This window comes from Perna viridis, chromosome 1 (assembly GCF_037379345.1).
Source record: "Perna viridis isolate PV_CMFRI_1.1 ecotype Kerala chromosome 1, ASM3737934v1, whole genome shotgun sequence".
Taxonomy (NCBI): domain Eukaryota; kingdom Metazoa; phylum Mollusca; class Bivalvia; order Mytilida; family Mytilidae; genus Perna; species Perna viridis.
The window spans coordinates 40120557-40146396 of record NC_142445.1 but is presented as its reverse complement, the minus strand read 5'-3'; the positions used below and the strand labels follow the sequence as shown (position 1 = coordinate 40146396).

At 32.4% G+C, this 25840-nt stretch overlaps 1 protein-coding gene across 2 annotated transcripts; it reads right to left on the bottom strand.

Annotated features, from left to right (window-relative positions):
* Window positions 1-1976: 1976 nt before the first annotated feature.
* Window positions 1977-25340, bottom strand: LOC148628741 (uncharacterized). Of its 2 annotated transcripts, none has more exons than XM_088593567.1 (15): window positions 25039-25340; window positions 24325-24566; window positions 22253-22388; window positions 21585-21754; window positions 21125-21251; window positions 20587-20731; window positions 19023-19177; window positions 15366-15498; window positions 14552-14782; window positions 12810-12957; window positions 11320-11401; window positions 10207-10415; window positions 9222-9657; window positions 7354-7472; window positions 1977-5726 (listed from the first exon to the last, which is right to left on the bottom strand). In XM_088593567.1, exons 1-15 carry the CDS (start codon window positions 25118-25120, stop codon window positions 4560-4562), a joined length of 3582 nt encoding a protein of 1193 aa, XP_088449693.1. In that variant the 5' UTR covers window positions 25121-25340; the 3' UTR covers window positions 1977-4559. The 2 variants fall into 2 exon arrangements, with proteins under 2 accessions (XP_088449693.1, XP_088449703.1); XM_088593577.1 differs by lacking the exon at window positions 25039-25340 and adding an exon at window positions 24882-24990.
* Between the last annotated feature and the right edge of the window lie 500 nt (window positions 25341-25840).

The window sequence follows — 25840 nt, the reverse complement described above, 5'->3', positions numbered from 1 at the left end:
ACAAATTCATGCATCCCCTTTCTTCAAACTTAAAAGGAACTATGATGAGTTTTTATGTACTATCAAAGGTCTATGGTATTCTAAAACCATGATATTATTGATGGGGCAGGCAGACCATGAAAAAGTTCAAAAAAAATGTTCAGTTCTACACCTCCTTACAGTGAAGTGGCAATAAATACCATCCCCCCAATGTATTGAAAACAAACTTTCCCAGCATTATCTGGACAAAGATCTCCAAAAGAGGGAATCTCTAATGAAAAATAGGTAAGTCGCACATACCAGGAAGTTGATATCAGACAGGAATCAAAATTGCTTACAATGTATGCTCTTACTATATAAAGCCATATACCAAATTTTAAATCAATTAGCCCAGTTCGAGTCGAGATATCAATGAAATTAGTACACATAAAATAACAGAACAGAAGGACGAAGTGATTCCAACTAGTTGAATGGTCAGTATAATTTACCATGAAACACTCATGAGTGGACAAGACTGATTGATTGGTTGTTGAGGTTTAACGCCCAAGCAGCAATATTTCAACTATATTCAGGCGATGAACATGAAATACATGGTCGACAATAGGTTTAATTTAATATTCCTGATCTACAGTACTATGTACCAGGTATTTATACAAGGAAGAGTCAAGTACACCTGTAAGTTAAAGGTAGAATGATTTCTTTCTGAATTTAAAATAGTTGTTATCTTTACCAAAATAATGCACAGAAAAACATAGTAAATTTCATGTTTATTTTTCTTTCTAACAAAAAGATTATTAATCAACAAAGTCAACAAATTTGTCACATCTCTCCAATATATAAAACAATTAGTTAAAACAGATTTAACATAAAATCTGGCAGACAAAAAAAGGCAATATGCAAAGTTGGAAGATCATACTAATTCCTCTTAAATTCTATCCACAGATTTTGTTTTTTGTTTTTTATACATTAAAGTAAAACGAAGGCCAAGTCAATATTTACACTGTAATATCAACCAGAAGAGCAACCTAATCTCTGAAAAATGTTTCTCGTAGATACAAGTATTCAAAAGATAATGAAACATTAAGAACACAATACTAGTAATAAATGAAACTTCAGTGAAACTAAGACCACATTTGCTAGTCACAATTTTTAAATAGTTTTTTTTTGGTGAAAATATTGTACTAGACAAATAATCAAGGGCACATTTCTTTCACATTATTCCTAAACATGTTCCCACATCATTTTAGTGTTTCTATCTTCAATCTTAGCAAGAACAGGGACAATATAATACTATTACTATAAATTCCCTGACAAGTTGAAAAATAAACAAAATTTTCTAAATACTGGTAACTTCATTTTAAACTTTTTGTCATCAAAGAATTTAAAAGGCAGGGCTCATGCTACTGGGCGATTTGGGGAAATACATGTAGTTGCCCTGAAGTCACTCACTTTGCCTTCAGACGACACCGAAAGCAAAGTGAAATGGCACTCTCATTTGCTGCTCGGGCATTAAACCCCACCAATCAATCAATCATTTTCTGACATCGCCCATGATTGGGACTGTACTCCGCCTTTTAGCTGTATTTTGACCAGAGTTATCTCTCTACCGATTACAATTCAGGTACAAGGACACAATTAATTTCATAGTGCATTTCAACAGACCCATCTTGACATATAAAAAAAATTCCACCGCTTCAAGCTCATTCAAACTTCACCAATATGAAAACATATATGTATAAAAGCAGATTTCTATAAGAGTGCCAGAAAAATTCACCATTTTTTTTTTTTTTTAGCAACTTTGCATCGGAGACCCGTAGACATCAAAAGTGACCACTGCCAAATGTCCTTAATTTTGACCTTCTTTCATAGGACCAAATCACAACTTCAATTTAATTGTGATCTCGTACCTTCAAACAAAAATGGCAGCTATTTGAGAAAATAAATTTTAGAATTTTTCAAAATCTATCGAATAATCGGTTTCAAAGGACAAGTGTTACTGAGAAAACGAAATATATATTAGTATAATTTGTGTTCACTTGATATTGTCACATCAAATACAAATATAAACAGATTAGTCATAACCCCCTTATTTTGGGTAATTTGTATTTTTCCTGTAAAATGTGGGCAAAAATATGCAAATAATAGTCTGGAATTCTTCCCTATTACAAATTTCTGGATTCACACCCAACCATAGACCAGAATATGAAAACCGAAGGACTGAGGCAAAAAAAAAAAAAAATATGCGTGTTTACATTCACGTGCTGAAAAAAAAGAAAAGAAAAGGGTTGGTAGGTCGATTTTTATATTTTTTTTACAAAGGGAGATGGGTGCTGGCAATGGTAGCTGCTGTTATTGTTTACTCCAACAAATACTGGTACTGGTGACGGAAATGGCGGAATTTCCGCAAAATTGCCGATAGAAAAAGTAATAGGTTTGTGGCGATAAAATGAGGATCGGTCGGGTGACTGTAAACATACATATTTTTTTGGCCTGAGTGATATCATACTGGTGTAAAACAGATAAAATAGCACATAGCTGATATAAAATCAGTTTGTGTTATCTGAAGCAAAATCTGATGTCAAGACCTGTAATACAATGTACATTTGTACAATGAATTGTACTACGAAATCGTACTTACAAACTGTCAGCTTGTCAACAAATACTTCATAATATCAAATAACAATGAAAAAATATCATTACATAAATGTAAACAAATTAGCGATTCCTCAAATATTGGAGAAAGAAAACAAATTCTTGCTTCACAAGGAAAGTATGCTATAAAGAAAGTTGGTTGAAAAGTACAACATTTTTAAAAAGTTATAATAAAGAATCTAAAAAAAAATTAACATCTAACAAGTAATTGTACACAAAACCATGTAGAATATAGTCACCACATTTCATTCATACATAGCGATGGGTTAAACAACAGCATAAATAGCTGACCCACGGTAAACAAGGATAAAAAATGTAGTTTCCATAACTTATTTCAATTCTGATTTTGCTAGTTTCTTCATGTTTTTGAATAGGCACAGCCTATAAGCTGCACAAAAATGGTGAATGTTTTGGAGTAAAATTCTGTTGTGACATCTGTAAAATTTGGGTAAATTTTATCTATGGCTACACAATAAAGACCGACATACAACCATGACGTTGGTTTTTATTTATCACTTAAAAGCATGTCATATTAGATTGCAGTTCAATTTATGCAGTTAAAATTTCATAAAGAGAAAAAAAAATAAGACAAAGCATACCTAACTTATCAGGACATACAATCTGACACTATGATTTTTTATTTTTTTTTTTAGACTGAACCTAAAAATGTCCAATGAAAATGGTTTTGGACAATTGTATTAGACAAGGTGAATACTATGATGTCTCTTACAAATTTTGGGAGGGTTTACATGAAAAATATTTATAGTTTAAAACGCATATGTATTATTGATGATTTCTAATTCTAGTTCTTTTTTGTCCAATTCATCTACTCTACGAAATGAAGTCACATATCAAAGGATTATTCCACAATTTGGATTTTTCTCTGCAGTGCTAGTATTAAAAAAGTAAAAATACTGTTAACAAACCCACTATGAAAATACCTCTAGCTCCAAATGGAGTTAAATTTAAGAGGCCTCACTAACCAAGTCTAACATTTCCATTATTTTACAAGTTAAAAAATATTTTCATAACTTTACTGTGAATTCAAGGACAAATGATGATTTAAAAGTGCATACCATAGAAGTCAAGAACTAAGCTGAAATTAGTAAAATTTGAAGTAAATATATGGTAAAAAAATAAATGTGGCTGTAAATTCAAGATTTGAAAAAGTAGAAAAAAATCATGCCTGATACATTTGCAAAGCTGGGAAAATAAGACTTTCACTTATAGAAATGTTTCACAAATTGACTTGAATGAATGATACTGAAAATCTTTTCTACTACCTGACAGCATGTTAACAATATTCATATACTTATTAGGATTTTACGAAGTATAAATTCTAAATATTTTGACTACTTCTGATCAACATGTACATAAGACTATGCACTTGCAGTGCATAGATCTAGGTTCAGTGTGTTTTTGTCATTACATAGAGGGGTTGCCATTTGAAACTATCAAAATTGAGACACAGGACTACAATGAAATGGCCCGTGTCTTGCTTTTGATTCTTAGTGCATTGTGCAATATAGAAAAAAAAACATAGCAACAAAGTTTTTGTGAATAAAACGGACTAAAAACTCATTTAGCATTTTTAGGGAAAATATCACTGAGGGCACAATGCACTTAGAATTAGCCATATTCACATTACAGTTCTAAATACACTGATTTTATAAGACAATGGAATTTTCACAAAGAAAGGCCTTTTTCAATATAATATGAACTTCTATTAAACATGTCATAATATAGCTTACAGTCTCATTCACCATGTCTCACATTGCTATTACTTGTTAAAAATAATTTATAGGACATAAAAATAAGATCTATGTACATTGGTGATTTCATTTCATCCTTTTATGCTTCTTACATTCCTAGATTCACAATCACATGAACAAAAGCATCTACACTGCAGACATAATAACAATCCCAAATCATTCATTACTGCTACTTTTCTTCTTCCCTTTTTTCTCAGCCTTTTTTGGGGGAATGTCGTTTGGGAAGAACTCTTTCATCAACTGAATCAACTTCCTTTTGCTCTTGTACTGATGTCTAATCTTTGACACAACGACAGTATCAAATTCCTTTTCACCATGTGGGACATAGAGAGCACAATTTTGTCGAGAGGTTTTCATCTCCTCAAGTATATGAATGTAATAAGTATGGTTGCAGTTTCCAACTCCCCACTTAAATTTATTATAGTAACAATGAACAAGTTGATTCCCTAACAATGATTTGGTCTCCTTCAGTGCTAGATCAGAAACAGTCATTGCACTGTAAAAATCCAGCATGACTGTTACATCTTTTTTCAACACTTCTTTTAAAATTGCCATCAACTTAGTGAACTGGCTGTTGTTTTTTATATTTTCCCTGGTCACTGACTTTGCAAGTTTATCAAAGTACCATTTCATATACTTAGTTTCCTTTGTATTTAGACGCAAACCAATAGACCCTGAGTATCCAGATGAATCTCTTTCTAGTAAAGGTTTCAAACCAAGCATGAAAAAACTGTACACATGCTTGTTGAATATTGTCATGTTAGGATCGGCTACAGATCCAAGCTTAAATTCCATCACACCTATTCTCAAAAGAGCTGCAATTGTGTAATTTCCAGCATTGCTAGATATCTTTTTGTAGATCTGTTGACGTTTTGAATTGTCAGGAAAGAATATTTTCAGTAAGCTACAGCATTCTCTATCATGCATTAAAGATGATAAAAAGTACTTCTGAAGTGTTTGGGCCATGTCTTCAATCAAGTAAGGGTTCTGATCTACAGAGGCCCTGATAACCTCAAGCATAGCTTTCAAGTGAATCTTTTGAAAATACCTACACATTTCTGACCACAAAGGTAGAACTTGCTTTGGAAACTCCTGACAAAGAGATTTACTAAGAAATATCAGAGTTTCTTTGACACTAGAAGTGTAACTAGCCAGTCCATTTCTGCCACTGTTAACTACACAATCCCTAATACACTCAAGCAATACCTTTAAAAGAACAACTTGATCTTCCTTCTCAGTGATGCTCTCAAGATAAATTTTGACACAATTATATACAGCAACAACATACTCTCCATCAATGACGTTTACAAGGTGCAATAAAACCTACAACAGAAATAATGAAAATAGAAATCTGTGAGTGATGGCTTACTAGTACTTTCAATCATGATATAATGAAAATGAAGTTCTCAGTAAACTGGAGGATGTTGTCAATTTTTCCAAAAATAGATCCCACTATATGGCATACTTACAGGAAGAATGTTTTAAAATTTTCAGCGGCTGTGATGAGTAATTGCTGAAAGTAGGACAAGAATTTCAACTTGCAAAAATGTAAATTAAAAAAATAAACTAAGTCCTTGGTAAACAGTAAGTTGTTCATAATTTTTTTTCAAAAATAAATCCCACCATATGCACCTACAAGAGGGATGTGTTAAAATTTTGTGATGAGTTGAGTAGTTGCTGAGAAAAGTGTAATGAAAATTTCAAAATATAAAATCAAAACTAAACTAAGTCCTTAGTAACCAGGAAGTTGTCGTCACCCCAAAATTTCTGAAAATGAATCCACCATATGGCATACCTACAGGAAGAATGTGTTCAAATTTTAAGCCATAAAAATATTCAAATATAAAATCAATTTGCAATTAATGGGTGTAGTTTTCAAATATCATCATTCACCTTCTTTATTCATTGCCTAATGCAAATCCTGATTTTGCAGAGAACTGAAAATGGCCTAGTTACTATTAACAAAGTTCTTAATTATAACACAACAATCACACGACCCAAGTCATTTTAGTCAAAATTTGCTGCCTATTTCAATAATAATATTTAAAATAAGCAGGGTTTAATACACATATTTTCATAACCACCCAAATTCATATTTACATACTGCTCCTGCAAATTTATTTCTATATCATATGGTATATACTTCCCTATGTAGTGGTAGACAAAACAAAACGTGGTAAATTTACAAAATAAATTGACCGAAATGTACTTGCTTAACATAATGAGGGCCAGATAATTAAGTTGAATACAGTCAAACCTAGGTAGCTCAAACTCCTAGGGACCATTGCAATGTGTTTGAGTTACCTGGAGTTCGAGAAATAGAAGTTCGTATATTTCCGGATTTCTTCTGTTGCCGATCCGAGTTCAACTTTATTGTTAGAAATTGCATACTTCCAACAAAGTTTTGTTAGTTCGTGGATCTTTTTCATTAGTTTTCGGAAGATGATTTGGTTTATGATCATTAAAAATGCTGTGTTTGCTTTTAAAAACTTTCAGAGTTCCTAGTTCCTTGGTCAATAATTTGTTTTCATCCGATTTCTCGAACTGCAATCAGTACTATGTAAAGATCATAACTGCCTAATTAGTGATGACTTAAATATTACCTGTAATTAAGTAAAATGACACTGATTAATTATAGGGTTTCAGTTTTTTCACACCATTTGTTACCCAGGCTGACAAAATGGCTGACGAGTTGGAGTCAGCAGAGGGTTATTCTCCAAGATTTATTACTGAACAGACCGACTAGTCAGTTCGAGTGTTCAATAAATCGAAGTTTGAGGAATTCAAGGTTATTTATATTGATTATATAGGAGAAAATTTTGATACTTTGAATTGTGTTTGAAAAATCCTGGGTGTTCCAGCCATCCGAGTTCGAGCGCTTGAAGTTCGACTGTATTTTGAACTGCCACTAAAATTCTAATAACCTGCTTTCAAAAAATGTTTTAAATACCTTCCTGGCTGCTGAGGAATGTGAATGGCTCTTCCCATTGAAAACTACATGTAACAAAGTTTTGTAGATCTTCAAAACTGCATTTTGAACACTACTTCTGTCAGATCCACTACTGTAATCTGTGAAATTATCAGAATAAATTGATTTTTTTAAAATGGGGAAGTGTATATCAAAAAGATAATGTAACAACAGTGTATGTGAAATTGATTTAAAGATTACCAGACCGAATATCATATTCAGAACTTTTCTTCTATTTGGGCAACTAAAAAAACAATATTTTTTACAGGACCAAAGGCATTTTTACCAGACATGTCTGTCTTGCAGCATTTTGTTTCCACTGTATTAGTCAACTGTACTGATGTTCTGCTTGCACGCAATTGAATATACTTATTTTTAATTTGTACTGAATATGTGTGCCTCGTTTTATAATGGTACCAGACCTATTTTTATCAGAAAAAAAAAAAAAATGACGACCAAACATTTTCTCCAGTAAATAAAAATCATGATACATGCCAGATGATCATTTAGAGCATAACACCAGTATATAAACTGCATTGAACAAGGAGAGATAATCGTCCTCATATACATAGAATCACAGATTTTTTTTTTGCCCTTCAAATTACCAGTTTTTATTAGATAGCAGTGTTTTATTGAGTGTATTGAATTTAGATATTCAAACTATGCAATGACTCTCAGACTTAACACACATCAATTTTGGCTATGTAAATTTAATTTTCAAGCCTATCAAACTAAATTTAGAACCAAATTAAAAACAAAATATTGAATTAACTTTTTAACGGCCATATCAAATTGCTCTCTATCTGCATTTAAATTTTTAATTTGTCACAAATAGGCCAAGTAAACATAAATGGTAGATATTCATCCAAACTTCACAAAAAATATGGTGCGGGTGGGAGGATTTTATTTTCTGATTTTTTTTTATTTCTTACAAGATATTTGCTATTTGAAGTATAGCAGAGTACGCAAAAATTGTCGGTCCTGCCAGTCCTGATTGTCCAATGTTTTTATCATGAGCGACGGTCCAAGGACCACCGGTAAAAAAAATGGCCCTCACAGTGGTTTGTTGGTTTGATTATTTGTTTGGATATTAGATGTTGATTGGTTATCGTAATTCCATTTCCTATTTAACATCGAGTCCCTGATTGTTGAAATCGTGCTAATGTGGTCTATTCAACACTTTACCAGTGCCGTTCCTGGCATACGGCCAAGCAACTGCCATATGTTCAGACTAATAATACAACGCCTATAAAAGATGATGATAATCATGGGGAAATAGCTGTGATTTTAATGTTAGATCACAAAAACAAAAAAATCAAGAGCTAGGATTTAGCAGCAAATGGGGAAATGGACAGTGGTGATGAGTTTGACTTTGAGCAGACTGAAGCGGAAAACTTTTCATGGATTATAAAATATGCTGTTGAAGAATGATTATGATAAAATAAAATTATTGATATTCAGATAATTATTCTGAAACAAACAAAAGTTATTAAACTAATCACATGCAAAATGGGAAATAAATAAACCTGTATTAATAGCCATTTGTGAAAACAGATTGAGAAAAAAACTCCTCAACCAAGTCAATACAACAAAATGAAAAGCATACCATAAAGACATTAAAGAATTTTAATTCGCTTACAGTAAATTTACGAAAATGAGTGGGACTGACTGACAATATAATTAGCCAGTCCCATGACTGACAGGGCAAAACAAGTTTTTGCAGACTCTGGTATAGATATGTTCTAAATCCATAGCTACATCAGTTTCAGAGAAGAAACATCGTAGGGGTGAGATGGAATGAGAATCTCCTAATTAATTTTATTTGGCCTTGTGTGTAATAATTTTCTTACCATTTGCTATGTTGGAGAACTGGAATTTATAAACTGGAGTATTAGAATAACATAAAACTTCAACAACTAAATTAAGCTCATCTTCTTTAGGGATACTGCCATTGACTACCATTAGATCTATTAATGGTAGGGGTAAATAGTCTCTATAGAAGTTCAGCTTGCTTTGATTTATAGCTTTGCAATACTTTTTACATCTTTCCTTGAAAGAGTCATTAACTGTGAAAGGTTTGATGTATGCATTTATTCTATCCAGCAGAGATTCCCACCAAGCTGCTTCCTTCACATACAACTCTGTACAATACCTAAACCTAGACAACTCGAACACTCTAAATGTGGAATCTAATAAGATATTTTTCACTTCAGCATGTAGATTTGGGTAACGTCCAGTGTTCCACATTTTGAAGCAAATGTACAGCATGCTGTAGCAAAGTTGTCCCTGCAGAGAGAAAGCAGTAATGATTACTTCTTGATGCAATATAAAGAAGTTTTAATACCTATAAAAACTACAAAAAATTTCAACACTCCATCATAGTCAAATGTACTGCAGCAATTTTCTAGACTAGCACTTCAAAATTGTTCTTCTAGTTTAAATCAAACTTATAAATTCAGCCACAACACCATTAGTAGCATTATTGCATTTTCAGAATAAAATCTTACATGCATGGGGACCTGAAATTTTTGCCATCATTTACATTGCATGAAAATTCTGCTAAAAGTTGACATCTAACAGCAACCAAAATAGCTTTAATATAATATATGCCCCATTACTATAACGCTAAATAGCAAATTTGAAATAAACTCAACAAAATGTAGCCGAGATATTTGAGAAGAGATATAGACAATAACACCATTGAACAGATGAATTAAATAACCATCAAGGTGATTTCAATACATCACCTCCTTGTTGAGCAAGGTATAAATTTTAAAATTTAATTTTTCTTGTTAACATTATATAAACTGTACCAGTACATGTAATTAACTAAACCTGAGATAATCCTTCAAAGGATGCATCCGTAGAGGCTCTTTCCATCCCCTCTCTTATTTTCTTTTCAATTTCATCAATTTCACTGATAGAGTTTCTCCTTCCCTTAGATATTTTCCTTTGCCTAGTGGTTTCTCTTCTTGTTCTTTGAACAGGTGTTGCCTCATTGCTTTTAGGCTTTTTTGGAGGAGTATGATCAATGCGATCATCATCTGGATAAAGAAATAGATCATAAATATTCAACTATGTGAATATTTAGTAGCACTCCACAAATCATGCAAAATGCAATTCATGGTTTGATAATTTGTTTAAAATGTTACTGTAAGCAGAAAGTAACATGTAGCTGTTCATATAACCCTTGTTCATAGGAGATAAAAAATTATACAGTAAATAACACTATAACACAATAAAAACTAGTAGCTTTTTGATGTGGATTATCTCCAAAGAGCAGACACTCTGGAATGAAAAATTATACATTTCATCATGAAGCACCTTAATACCAAAAATAAAAACACGTAGCCTTTTTTTTAGGGGTCTCACATTTTAAAGAATTTGCATGATTGTTACAAAGATTGCTACTTAACAATTCAAGAATATTCTAATTACATGCAGATTATTTCAGTAACCTTTATGTTAATTAAGATAAATTAAGTATAAATTTGATTTTGTAGTGGTATCTATCACCATGACTCAGTATGGTTTGTCAGTCATACCAAGTAAACCTTGCGAGATACATTTTAATATGAATGAAGTGAAGAAAAATAACAAAACACTGATGTACTAATACACATAAGTACAAGACCATAGGTATCATAAAATAACTAAAATATCATAAACAGTGCCAAAAACATCTGAAGATTTAATTCTTGCATTTTTTCTGCACTCACCATAATTTTTTGGCTATTCACTATTTCCAATTTATTATCCTATTACAACTGCAAGAATTTTTAAGACAAGTCAATTTCTGTGGTAGTTAAGCAGGACACTTTTTTTAACTTCATAATTTTAAAGTCAAATATATGGAAACAAATACACTATCAAATCAGGTCTCGCACTTACAAATTAACACTACATCTAAAGTGCACTGACTATATATCAGATCCAGAGAATAATTACCCATTGGTTCATTAATTTTCATTTTTCCATTCAATTCAGCAAAGGCTTTTGTCCTTTTTTCATCAAATGCAAGGATGGAAAACTACAAAGAAATATTTCAAAAGTTCAGATCTGTGAAGTTCAAAGCTATTAATTGGAATGTAATAATCTGCCTATATGCATACAGCAACTATAAATTTACATAAAAAATTATTGATTCTTCTTCAAAAGTTGTCTCTCTATTATTTCTATTCTGGTTTGATTCTTACTTGATTTCAGGTTCATATGAGTATAGAAAGCTTTCAAATAATATGATAATACTAAATAGGTGAAACAGGGATAATGAACAAAATGGAAGTGAAAGTTTTTTTACCTACAAAAACATAGGTCACCCCATTCCGAATTCGAAAAGGTAAACCCCACAAAAACTCAATTGATAAATTCCTGGTAATATGCATAACTTAATACCATTCCTTACTACCTACAAAGTTTCATTAAATTGGTGCCATAAGGTCAGGTCTCCCCACCAAAGTGGACATAACTATACAGTAAATTTTAAAACAATGTTGTGGTAATATCTGGATTTTTTAAAGTAATAATTTGTGAGTCTGCAGAAAAATTACATGTCAAGCAAAATTTAAATGGAAATTTTGATTATGAATTCAAAAGAACACAACAACACAGCAATTTAATGTGTGGGGTCAATTTGTCTGCATTCTGAGCAAAAAATGTAATATTTCTTTATATTTATGATTTCTTTTTTTTATCCATATTTTCAGCATAAATATAAAAGTCCAAAATGGCCAACATAAACAATTGTGTATATCATAAGCAGATGATGACTGGGCATGAGACTGGTCTAAAGAAAAAAATATAAAAAATGTCATTTCGCTCCACAAAAATTCAAATCTAGTTCACACAAAAATAAAATGTTTCACTGGGGCCTAAATTGATATGACTGCAAAGATCCATCTATAAACAAATGGCCATGGGGCAAGTATTGACACACCATTCAAGCTTGATACAGCTCTGAATTATTATTCCTATTAAATATTTGACACAGAATAACAATTTGACCAGAATCAAAGAGGCCAAGTGGTATAATTTCATAAAGATCATTCCATTTATATTGATGTTACTGCCAGGAAACTAAATTGTTTTTGGACCCCTGAAGACAACAAAACAATACCATTATACAACTCTCAATATTTTTGCGGTTGTATAATAAATGTATGTTTTATATATTTTTTAACAAACTTGGAAAATACATGCAAAACCTGTGTTAAGGATTTTAAAAATAACTTTTAACAAAACTTCTGTACTTAATGGCTATATCACAAATTCACACAGAAAACAAACACTGCAGTATATTTCCCATATGATCTTAGCAAAACATATTTTTATGTACATTTACATGCACTGAATCATAAAGATATATTTTCATATCACTGAAATATATCACTTATGAGTTATATCACAATTTTTCCTATGCAATTAATACACTAACATACATTATCAGACATTGATAAGAGTTTCTTGAGTATGACAGCTCCAAGTGCACATATCTTGTATCTAAAGCTTGGATCATCCGTCCATTCATAATACTGTATCAGGCATTCAAATCTGAACATCATCACATCAATTGGTTCATCATAGACCCTGAAAGAGATGAATTCACAAGAACATTAATCAAATCTTAACAATATCAGCTTTTAATTCCCACCTATGAAATGTATATCAGGGAAGTATAGAGAGTTTGTTTCCTTTATGAATAGGAATTTTATATTCCCCTAATTAAGGATACTCACTGCTCATGTTCAGCCATTTCGATCAGATTTTCGGACTCATTTGGTTTTATCCATTTCATAGCATTAATATTTTTGTCGATTAATCCCCACTTTTCTTTTCATAATTTCATTAAACACACCTTAAATTGTTTTTTGGGAAGTTTTCATGAGATCGTTGTTATTTCTTCAGTGTTTTTATTCGATAAAACCTACTATGACAAAACCTATGGAAAATCAAGAGAAATTCTTTTCCACTGCCAAAATTTTAAATGATTATTTTCAAATATGAATTGAATTGTTCTAGCACGAAATACTTTAAAAGATTTCACAACCTTTTGAAATTCTTAATATTCTTTAACAGAGCAGCCAATCCAAAACAACAAGTTTTCATAAGAATCAGGCAAGATTTTTACTCAATGCCTTCTCTATTTACTATTTGATATTTGCATTGATTGTTTTGATTTTGGTATAACATCCTTTTGAAGACCATTCATGCACTTTAGGGTGAAAATGATTTACAAATCAAACAGACCCTGTCTTGCACTAGTCACACACTGACAAGATTTTTGTTGTGCTAGCTCACAGAAGCAACAGCCCCCAGGTAGGCATACATTCCACTCAGACACATTATTCAGACTCAGAGCCAACCAGTTGTCACCAGCTATTCAAAATTAAAGGACAATGTTCAAAAGATCACACAGGTGTTCTGTGGTAGTTAAGTAGGACACATTGGAATAATGTAAGGCAGATTACTAACTAGAGAGTTATTTAAATTACTTGCTAGCTTAGCTAGATTTGTATTGAAATTGGAACTGGTCTATTTTAACTATACTCGACGTCACATACAACACATTTTCGAATTGAAGCTCTACTTTTTAAACCGTCGGGACTTATTGCTAGAGTTGTCTCTCTTTTATTTAATCTGAAGATAGTTCGCATATATGCATGACAAGTTAGTACCAAAGAGTCGCTTATTAGTTTAAATCATGCGTAACAAATCCTTACTAATATCCGCCATGTTAGTTTCTACGGGACGATTTGTTTACAAACAAAGTTCGTAAGTTTCCGTCGAACTCCGGTGACAATCGTCTGCTTGATCAACTTCTCGGTATTGTACGTTGTGCGCGCAAAATAAATCTGAGATATCCGAAATAACGCCGAAATGCATTCTGGGTTCTTCGGTTTTTGGACAAACCATTTAAATGTAAACAACATCTCCTAGCAACCCTATCACTGTAAATGTAAATATTGGCACTGAGAATTAAAATGTGACCGGAATTTAACAATTCAACGTTTAGGGAGAAGCCGTTTGGCTAAACGAATGAGCAAGTCATTTAAGACAATTTAAATGACGGTAGGTGTCAATAAAGTCGTAGAAAATATTTTTATTCAAAGTTTAACAGTATCTTATTTATGTGACGCTGAGTATAGCAGTAAAACCTTTCTGTGAAATTAATGAAACGTACATATCAGATATTTGTTCATCTTCACATGATAATTCTCTATCTAGGCCAACAGGATCCTCACTAAGATAGCTTGCAACAAGTGGTTCATAAAATGGATAATTTTCGCTAACATCACATGCCATAATTGATGCTATGTTATCACTACCAATATTCTTTAGTTTTATTGACATCATCTCTGACCAATGTTGTGGAACAAGGAAAGTAGGCTTGTTGTGGTCCAATTTGATTTTTCTACAATATAAGCCGTTATTCAAGTATATACAGTGAAATCTATCTAAACCAAATCCGGAATAAACAAAAAAACAAAAAACTGTCTTAATAAAACCATGAATAAAACCAAAACCTGCCTAAACCAGACACCTTTGAAGTTCTTTCTATCTAAATGTCTTTGAACTTGAGTAAACCAAACAACCCCCTAAAAAAACAAATTCTACAGCCCAGAATGGGTTTGGTTTACACAGATTTCACTGTAATATTACTAATTACTTTCCCCTGGCCTGTCAACCCAACTGCAAGAAAGCAAATTCCACAGATCATGTGGTGTCATAAGTTAACTGTTGGTAATGAAAGTCAACACGAATAGAAAATCATTTTTCCAGATCCTTTCTTATAAAAGTATGCCAATTTAAAATTTCAATTAGTTTGCTCGACAACTATTAAGAAAGAGGCACAACTCTAATTTATAAATTATAACTTATCCCAACTTAAAGTATATTTTCAAAATGTAAAATTCTAATTTTCCAGTGTGTGGAAACCCTGTACAAAACAGAAAATGACCATATATGCTCTTTAGTATCACCTATTATATGATTACCTATTCAATTTCTGTGCAACTTCAATCATACTTTGCCTGATTTCTACAGTAAAGCAGGCAATAAAGATGCTGAACATTCTTTCAATATCAAGGAAGACACGCTTCGAAGTAGAAGACCAACGAAGATTTGCCACTGAAATAATTTAAATTGGTTAACTAAATGAACAACAGAGATATCTTTTTTTACTAACATTTACTTTGCAACAAAGTGACAAAATACAAAAATGTGCCATTGACTGCCCTCAAAATTGGTATTGGTGTTATTTTACGAGGTCATCAAACAAAACGTTACCGGGTAAAATTGAAAATAAATAAACTGTAAAAAAAAGAACCGTAACAGGAAAATCTGGATTTCAATTAGCGGAATTCAGTGAAAAAAATCATCCCTGGTTATTAAAGAGGCTTTAACTTCTGTGTAGGTACTTTCATCTATGGGTAGTGCCCTAGGATTCCACTTCCCCATCATCCAGGGCAAGTGAAATATTGGTGGGGGGATGTCATATTTCACTTTCCCATGTAGAAAACTTGAAATTGTGAAAGGATTTGTTAAGTTCAGGAAGTTAATCTTAAATGTTGGAAAGTTAATCTTCATTGAGAGTTTCCCCATGGAAACCTAAAATTTTGGAAAAATCCTAGAATACTGATGGGCACCAAATTTTCGTTGTTTCGTGAAAGTGAGTTGGTTTGTGGATTTCCTGCTTTGAAAAATAATTGAAAAATATTACTTTACGCTCTTTGGGAATTGACTGAACCCAAATCTGCACCGCAATATGAAATGTTCATCTACAATACAATTTTGTGATCACTGCTTAAAAATGTGATAATAAAACAGCAATTACAATTAACTCTAATTAAAACAAATGATTTTCTTCAAGATATTTCAGTTACTTTTAATAATTGCAATAATCAACACTCATTGAATATAAACAATTTATGATTACAACTGGTTTTAATTAGGCCTCCAACAAAGAAAATCTGACTAGCTAACCAAACTCTTCTAAAACAGCAACCTAAGACTTTAGTCAAAAATCTTTTGGAGTTACTCAGAAGTACATGTAACCAAAGGCCTTTAAATAGAGGCCAGACTTCACTACAAACTGAGAGGACATATTGAAACCTATAATTCAATTGGCATAAAATAAACTTGGTTTCTCACACCAGAGTTGGTTGTACATTACAAATGATATTATGCAGCTGACTTACACAAATAAAAATAGAAATTCTAATACAAATATGTTTTTAAAGAATATATATCAATCTGAGGTATGCATGGTCATGCCAATATAGCTTCAACAAGTTGGTAAAAACATCCTTTAGAAGTATGCATGTCACAAGAGCAAGTCAACAATGATGAAAATTCTTAAATTTGCGGACTAGCCCACCAAGGAAAACTTCAAAAATTGGTACCCCATGAACATTAATACTTTCACAGTAATTACAGACCTAAATCAAAAGCCAGTAAAATCCTAGAAAGATGGATTAGGTACAAAAGGTATAGTTCAAAACGCATTTTGTAATCAATGAAACTATTTATATTTTCACCAAAATTTTAAGTCCACTGTAAAAAGTACCACCAGAAATTTGGTGCTGAAGACTGTACAGATTTCTTTAATCTTTATCTTACAACCTGTAAAAATTATGTGTTACTGTTGCATTGTTACATGAAGTGACGTGGCATCTGACATCATACCTCACGATGAATGGAGCCATCCAAAGATTATTAGTTACACATCACAAACATGCACAAAGAATACAATCAAAGTTTGGGTGTGTCCTATGTCAGTCTGGACAGTCAGTCAGTTGGTTAACATCCAATCAGATTACACAGTTTAAACACATTAACAGTTCAAAGCATTAATGAGCTATATGGTAAATATAATATAAACATAACTGTAAACAAATGACAAAATGTATATTAGGGTAGGGAAATCTATTTCAAGGCAGCTATCAAAACATGCATGCCATGAATTTTTCTGATGTTTAAGTATAATACACAATCGTTCGTGGAAGGATTATTGAATGAAGTAACTCCTCAATAAATTTACTTTATTGAATAAAAAGTCAATTATATTAAGTAATTGAAAATGTAAATTTTTCAGAAAAGGAAAAAAAAATCGGTTTGTAACATCAGCTTAAATGTACATTTTTATTTTTTACATTGATCCTAAAGGTGTAACATTTCACTTTGATAAAGAAACATTAGTGTATGGTCTAAAAATTGGGACTGCTTAGTGACAGTAAACTCTAATATTTTTTGTTAGGCCTCAGTAAAAAAAATAATTGAATAATACAAATTGAAAATTCATTTATTTGTAGATAAATCAGTTTCAAAATGCCTCTGCAAGAAGCTGGAAAATTTTATAAATCATTGCACCAAACTAAATACTGTGGTGGATCCAGAGATTTTGAAGGGAGTTACTGGGTGAAAGCCACTTCAAACTTACAAATGCATGCACACAAACACTACAGGCACAATCAGATTTGAGTAAGATGCATGTGAAAGTTTAAAGACTGATTGAAAACCCTAACACAACTATAAATTTAATGGTACTGATAAATACAATTCATCACTTCAACTTTGTATACATGCATCAGACAAGGACACATTTATTTAAAAATTTCTGTAACATGTATGAGACTGCAAACAGTATCTGGAAATGGGTATTTTTTCCAGAGCTGGAACCAGGGGATCTTGTTATTGATGATAACAGATGGGTACTGGCTACATTTTTTACCATGCTTCAGGCTTAGCTGAACACTGCTGAAAACAGAGCGATTTTTTTCCCCTTACAACCTCGAAAGTGATGCAACTGTAAAATTCAAGGCTACATTGGGGCCATTTTTGTCCGGAATATTTTCAATCACTTCCATATACTGAATACGATTGTAAATAGCTTACTTGTGCATTCGATTAAATTATTTATTGAAATTCTAAAAATAGCACGCAATTCACCGAATAAAATCTAAATGGGATTTAGTATTTTTTCATGACAAAGTGAGAAAATGTGTCAGCTATCTTTCAGTTCAAAGATAGTACTAGTTTTATATTTGTAGATTTTACAAATCACGTTTGTGACTAACTTTGACTTATTCTACTTCAGCCATAGGGTGACCACATTTCCTGTCTATTGCTGTGCATTTCTTTTCCTTCAAGGTCTGATCTGTTTCATTTGTTTCTGAGTCATCCATGCCAGGTGTTTTTGGTCTACCCTTTTTTCCCCATTTATCACTGATTTTTTCCAAAAAAATATTATCTTTTTATATAACAATTTTTTCCCATACCATTGTGTAGTTAAAGAATCTGTAGGTTGTTGATTTTTTAAATGGGATGTATATGGTCAGATTGTGTAAAAACAGTCAACTTCCCTACCCTAAATATATTTTGTCACTGTGTACATTTGTAGATTATAATTAGCTCACTGACATAGTGTAACGATGTCAGATACCAAGTCTGTGCAGTTCACTTCACCCAACAATGCAACATTAACACATAATTTTTACAGGTGGTACATAAAATTTTTGCCATCTATAATTTCCCCTACTATCCTTATTTTGAGGTACAGATGAGAAGTTGAAAGAAAAGTTAATTGAAATTTGCTTTTTCATTTAGGTTTTAGTCAAAGTTTTCCAGCTGAAGCATAAAACTTAAGTTTTTACCATCCATAGTAGTTTCTGCTATAGTGATAAGAACTCTACCAGCAGCATCATATTCCTTTTTGCTAATTAAGTCTCCAACTCTACGAAAGTACTTGTCATAGAAATTAGTCTTTACTTTCATAATTACATCACATGTGACACCATAGGAGTTGCTCCTAGAAATAAATGGAGAATACAGATGTGAAAGTAAGTTTTGCTATTAACTCATCAACAGTAAAAGATGCATCATCTACTACTCTGATAAAAATCAAATACACATACTTAAAGGAGAAGACCATGTTATTGTGCAAGTCATAAATATCGAAACTAATCTGTTAAATATTCATGAAAATTAAATTGAAACGAATTAATTTCCTGAGACTATAGGCGCCACCATGACCAGTTGAACTGTGACGTCATGAAGTCGGTTTGTAAAGTGAAAGTAAATAGATAATTGATTACTAAGTCCGAAGAAATCGCAAATTTGGGACTTTTCCCCTATAATTTCAGCCCAAAATAAATTGAAGAAGAGATTGAGGCACAACATGTATAAGCAAATGTCAGACATCATTGACGAACAACGGGATTTGCAGCCAGATAACTAGTATTTGTCTAAGGAAAATCTTATGGCTACTTCCGAAGAATGTTCGTGTTGCTGGTAAAAAAAAACTTTTAGAACATTTCTCTTTTATCATTTGTGCAATCACAAGCTTGACAAGTCATCGTGTTTTGGTGATTAGATAAACATGATCGTAGAAATATTTACGGAATATTCTTTGTTTACATATTATTTGCAGTATTTGTATCAGTAACAAACCGACTTAATGACATCACGAGCCAATCGGTAAAAATCAATAAAATCTGGCTATGATCTTCCTTCTGATAGGAGAGTTCTGCAAGATGGCTATCCCCTTACATTTCAAGGATTTCAAACTTTGCATAGCCTTGAGCATTTTATAAAAGCGCATTTTGGATTAAAGGTTATTTATTTTTGTATATGTGGGTATGATTTATCATAAGAGTCCAACTTAATGCAAAGGTGGTCTTTCCCTTTAAAACTCCCTAAAATGATTTTATTTTTCTTCAATTCAAGCAAATTCTCAAAAATCTTGAAATTATCTCTATTTTAGTTCCCATTTTCTGTATTTCAACAATTAGCAAAGGAAAAATAACACTTAAAAATTCTAAAAATCACCGATATCTTTAAGGTCCAAGTACCTTGATTTCCAATATCACTTTAACCATGAAGTTGCACACAATGTCTTGCTCGGTGTAACCAAATATGTATGGTATCTCACAAAACAGGAAGTTAATATTCATGATAGTTATGTGTTGAACTTTATATACTTTACAACAGTATTAACATTTAGTGAACCTTGTTCTATCAAGCATGTTATTGATGAAAATTCTACTTGGAAAATTGAAAACTAGGCTGTCCATAAGCTAATGTTAATTGAAAAATACATAAAATTGGGTTGTCCATCGGAAAAGTAAACTTCAATTTTGCTTGTTGGAACTGTAATTTTAGTTGTACTGGGCAATAGAATAACCTTTAACACCAGTCTCTATTTAGTTAATCTCTCACCCATCTGACAAATCAGAGGTCAATTTCTTCTTCATCTTTTCAAGAGACAAGTCTAGTGTAGATTTTTCGTCAGAAAACATTCCAAATGTTGGATCAGGAGCACCAGCTAATAGATTCACTTCTGAATTAGGGTTTCTAATTTCATCTTAAAAATACAAAGAATTAGACAATATACAATAATGGTTGGAAACAGGGTGCAAGATACCTTTGAAAGTACTAACATGGTCTTACTAAATATAATTTTCAAAACAATTAGGCTAAACCAGAGAGAGAGACACTAGCACTGTACAATGTCTTGGCATTCATGACAATCAAGTCTATATAAGAACTCCCCACATTTTCATTTTTTTTTACCAACCAAAATTGTTTAGTAACAGTAAGTTGTAGGTTTTAATTCAAATTTAATAAGCCTTTATATCCCAAGCAGATCTGTACATAACAAGTTAGAAATAAGATTTCAAGTACACAAGATTTTTTGGGGGGTATTAATAAGTACATGAACATTACATGCATTTTCAGTTTTTTTTTACATACTTACCTATATGCTGAAAGACTCGGCCAAGTACACCACTTGGATCCTCATTGATAGCATACTGAAGAAGCTTTTGTAACTGATCACGAGACAATGTTGAGAGTGTTTCTGTCACAGGGGCATGTATAGGGACCTAGTAATACAATAAAATGTATAAAATAAACATGTTTAAAACTTCATCACAGCCTACTTTAAAATTGTAATTAGACAGGCTTAAAATCCAAAATCTCAAACTTCCTGTAACACTTACATTATGTGTATTCAGAGCAATGATACATGAGACATAGAATCTGCAACACTCCTTCATGCATTTAACCAATTATTTCTGTTACATGTAAAGTAAGTCTCATCACAAAACCATTTAATCCAGAAAGTGGAAAGTAAGCTAGAATGTGTATTCTAATCATGGTATTACGGTATATTCTCTTATACAGTGCACTTTTTCGATGAATATCGTGTTTATTACCAGATCAGCCTTTCTTATTCTCTCAATTATAACAGCAAGGATATGAGAACAGAACACAGAATCTGTACAAGCTGAGCAATAGGTTGAAGTCAAATGCTGTTTTTCAAATGTCATTGAAACTCTTGCTTCTTCTGTATTTCTTGTTTCCACAAAGGCAGTCACCATAAAACCTTAAAATCATTAACAAATGTAAGCTTAAAAAACCATACAAGAAATGTTGTGATCAAGCTCACAAAATGGATACCCTATTTCATTTGGATATCATACTTTAAATTTTTTAAAGATTAAGATGACTTTCAGAGTTCCTTGCAAAAATCTCACAATTATTACTTTCTTAATGCACTTCTACAAAGGTTGCCTATCATGCTTATGAAATTTCATCAAAACCCATTGAACAGATAAGAAAGAGTTGTGTACATGTAAACATTTAAGGCAAGTTAGACTTTCTTAAACTTATTTGCAACTTATTCTTTGTATGTACATATATTGTAGTTAATGAAAATTTGACAACTTTTTAAATCTCTAGTGACTTCAGGCTATTTCTGATCAAAGCAATCATTCATCCTGCTACTTATTCTTCCATATTTTCAGAACTTTTTCCTAGTGTAAAAAGATTATAAAAACACCGAATGACTGAAGCTTCATTTGCTTGAACTACAAATACTAACCGATTTGTCTTAGTTTCTTGATCATTCCATCATTAACCTTACTCTCTGCAGAATTCCATTCATACAATCTTGGAAGAGTTAATTTTGCTAATACTTTGATTAGATTTTCATCTTGAGGAAAAGCCCAAAAAGCAATCTACAATAGATATTTAATTAGTACATGTATATTAATAATGAAAGAACTTAGTGAACCAGTTTCAAGGCTGGAGACAGTCAAACATTGTTAATGCACAGAGCAAACATTAATTAGTTTGGACACCTTTGACTGTAGTTTTATTTTTTGGTTAGGGTGTTGTCTTTTTGATACATTACACTCTCCATTTCAATACTTATTTGAACAGAATAACAAGAAGTCTGGTATAAACATGAACCATCAGCGATTTTGTTACCCTTTTATTGAAACCGCATATCAGCCATTTCCCCTGGAGACTGTTCCCAAAATGTTGAAAAATATTTTTCCCAAAGGTAAGAAAATTCCCAATTGTCAGGCATAACTTTTTGAAAACCAGGTAAAGAAGTCAGTGAAATGTTGCTTGAGACATGATTTCCTGGCCTGGTACTTTGTTCACTTCTGGGGAATGTTTTTTTGGCAAGTTTGAACCTAATGAATATTGGGAGTACATATTTGTCAGTCTTGTATCAGTTTTCAGTTCTGAATAGGCATATGACATGTTTCTGTCCCCCGTAAAATATTATCCATATGCGTCAAAAATACGATGAAAATTTTTCCAAAATAAAGGGTTGGGACAGCTTTTAAAACAAGGAACAAAATCACGGACCATGTGCAAGGTCAATTCACACGTATCTGACTGGAATATACAAATTTAACATTAGATTTTTTTCTTTTTTTTTTTTATAATAACTCAAGTCTTCACAAAAGTTGAAAATTCTTGCAGGACATTCAGTCTGGCACTTAAAAAACTTGTGACAAACCGAACACATTTATGCCAGACCAAACTTTTGGGGGAAAAATTAACAAATGCCAGATGAGGCAATGGGTGATACCTTTTGAGTAGAATTTCTATTATATTTTGTTGGTGTTTTCATTTGTTCTTGTCATTACTCGTTTGGTACATGTATGTGTTTATTTTCATTGAGTTGAGGGCAGTGCCAGCAGGGGAACTAATTTTCTCCTTTCTTGTCACAGACTTGGAAAACAAAGCCTTTTTAGTTTTGTTGTGTGGTTTTGAATATGAATGGTCACCTAATCCTGATGTTCTGAAATTTGTAGATCCCTTTATAAATGGGTGTTTGTTTTTAGCTGCTGTCCCATAATAAGTTGTACACCATTTGCAATTCATGGCATTAACGTTGACGTTGTAATCGAGCCATAGCCTTTCTGACTCCCAATCACTGTCATATCCTCTTATTTTTCTTCTTTTTTTTCTTTTGGCCGGATCAGAGACATTATTCCTTTTTTCCCAGACTGGGCATCATCATGATATTTCAAATTATCAAAAAGACATGGCTTGTTTACATTTTCATGTGGTAGTTCCCTATATATTTCACATGACATCGCCATGTATATTGACTTATATTGCATGATTTCATTAGATGATATTACCGAGCGACCAATCAAATTTGCATCAAATAGGAAAATCATTCCAGTATCGTTTCAAATAATTGCCAGACATTCAGTCCAATGGTAAGAACTGAACTATCAGATGGATGCAAATATTACCGGACTGGTCCAGTACTCTGGCACTTTCATGAAGACTGATAGCTGCATATATGAACAGTGTTTAGTCTAGGGTTATAAATTTTGTCAATAAAGGAACCAATGGTATGAGTTTATAAATGCAGAACTTGACAGAAATGCTTTTAATGAGCGGACAATTGGTTCCTTTCAAATACTGAATACAATATTTATGGACGCCCTTTTTTTATCCAATAGGGCAACCATCTTTTTAAAAGCAATTCTGTGTATGATTTTGACAAAGGACAACTTTAGTAAACGCAGTAGATTTCTATAATTGACCAATCTAAACACACATCAGGCACTAAATTTCCCATTGTATATATGTATTTATAGAAAAGAACGAAAAATACTTGGAACTTTGTTGAATAGTAACCTTTTTCAATGTTCCCTCATCTAAAGGGGGGTTATGTTGTTCCAATTCTTCACATGCTATATGTTTTGCAACAACTTTGGTGGCCAAGTCAGTTAGAGAAGAAACTTGCTCTGGAACATTACTTTCTTCATTAAGGGTTGAAGATATAGACTTTTGGCTCAGCGATCCTGAATTCAAACTGCAATCATCCATATCATCTATATACCGATCATGACCATCTACATCTAGAAATTCTAGGAAACCTGCAATGAAATATCTGGTATTTGCACCTTTCATTGTTATGATATCAAAGACAAGTTATTTAACAAAAGTGAAATGTTGCAAACATGATGTGAAGCATACTGGAAGTCCAAAAGATAAATTTGAGAAAGGACTTAGGGGCTTCAAGCCCATATATCTGACCTCGGGACAAGGTAAACAAGGTAAATATTGAATGATTGATCAAAGTGAAAGTTATTCATTGTTAATATTGAGGTGACTTCATAACATCATAAAACATTCTTATATATCCATTAAGGACATATGCACCACTGGATTGAAATAGAAAAAAATATTACCTGGTTTTACGATTTGCTGACGAATACTGAAATAGCACAGACTCAATTAGACACTGGTAAGTAAATAATAACGATGACGTTTTTTTTTTGGAAACAAGACGACCGGAAGTCGCGTTAAAAGTGAAATAAAAATAAATATACGGAGTACAAAAATTACCATCGTCACTGCTATCATAACTGTCAGATTCCCAGTAACTTCTTCGCCGCTTTCGTCTCCTAAATATCCCAAGAATGTCCATGTTGTTTTTGAAGATTCGTCTTCTTTCCCTACAACGGTTTTGAAGCTATATACAAGCTCTATTAAGCACTGCCTAAATTCTGACTAAACACGTAATTTCTATGTCTATATTAATATCTTCGCAAGAAACTGAAAATATAAACTTCTTGGGTTAAGCAGATACATTAGATCAGCAGAAGATCGGTGGAATGTGGCGGGAAACTATGTATGATATTTGTGTTCTGGTTCCCTGGTCCTCCCATAAAGAGTCCGAAGGAGTCCATCGACGCAGTTGCTGGCGGTGTGAGTTCAAATTTAATTAAACTCATTAAGGGGCTTTCCTTACCAAGGAAAGACCTTATTGTTTTTCTAATTAAGGGCTTTTTCTACCAGGGAAAGACCTCATTGTTTTTCTAATGTTTTTTTTTATTATTCTTCCGTCATTTGCAAAATTTTCTTTCACATGGTATCCCCTATTCATCTTTCAAGATATCATTACCAAATTTGGACCATCGATAGAGCTCATTAAGGACTTTTACCAGATGACCCTGTGAAGAATTCCATTATCCATTGTAGAAGTTATCTCCCTTTTATTGGCTTTTTTTCAACATGGTCCCCGAACTCATTAGTCAAGATATCATGACCATATTTGGTGAACATGTAAATGTCATCATGTTCTATTAGGAAATGACCCTGCTAAGGATTTCATTGCCATCTTTAAGAGTTATGTCTCTTTAAAACA

What these genes read in the sequence shown, in the direction of transcription:
- LOC148628741 (XM_088593567.1), bottom strand. Translation starts at nt 25,120, where the DNA reads ATGGACATTCTTGGGATATTTAGGAGACGAAAGCGGCGAAGAAGTTAC. An exon ending in GAATAAGAAAGGCTGATCTG is followed by an intron (nt 21,252 to 21,584) that starts GTAATAAACACG and finishes TTGTATTACTAG; the next exon opens with GTCCCTATACATGCCCCTGT. An exon ending in ACCTCTGATTTGTCAGATGG is followed by an intron (nt 19,178 to 20,586) that starts GTGAGAGATTAA and finishes ATTTATTTCTAG; the next exon opens with GAGCAACTCCTATGGTGTCA.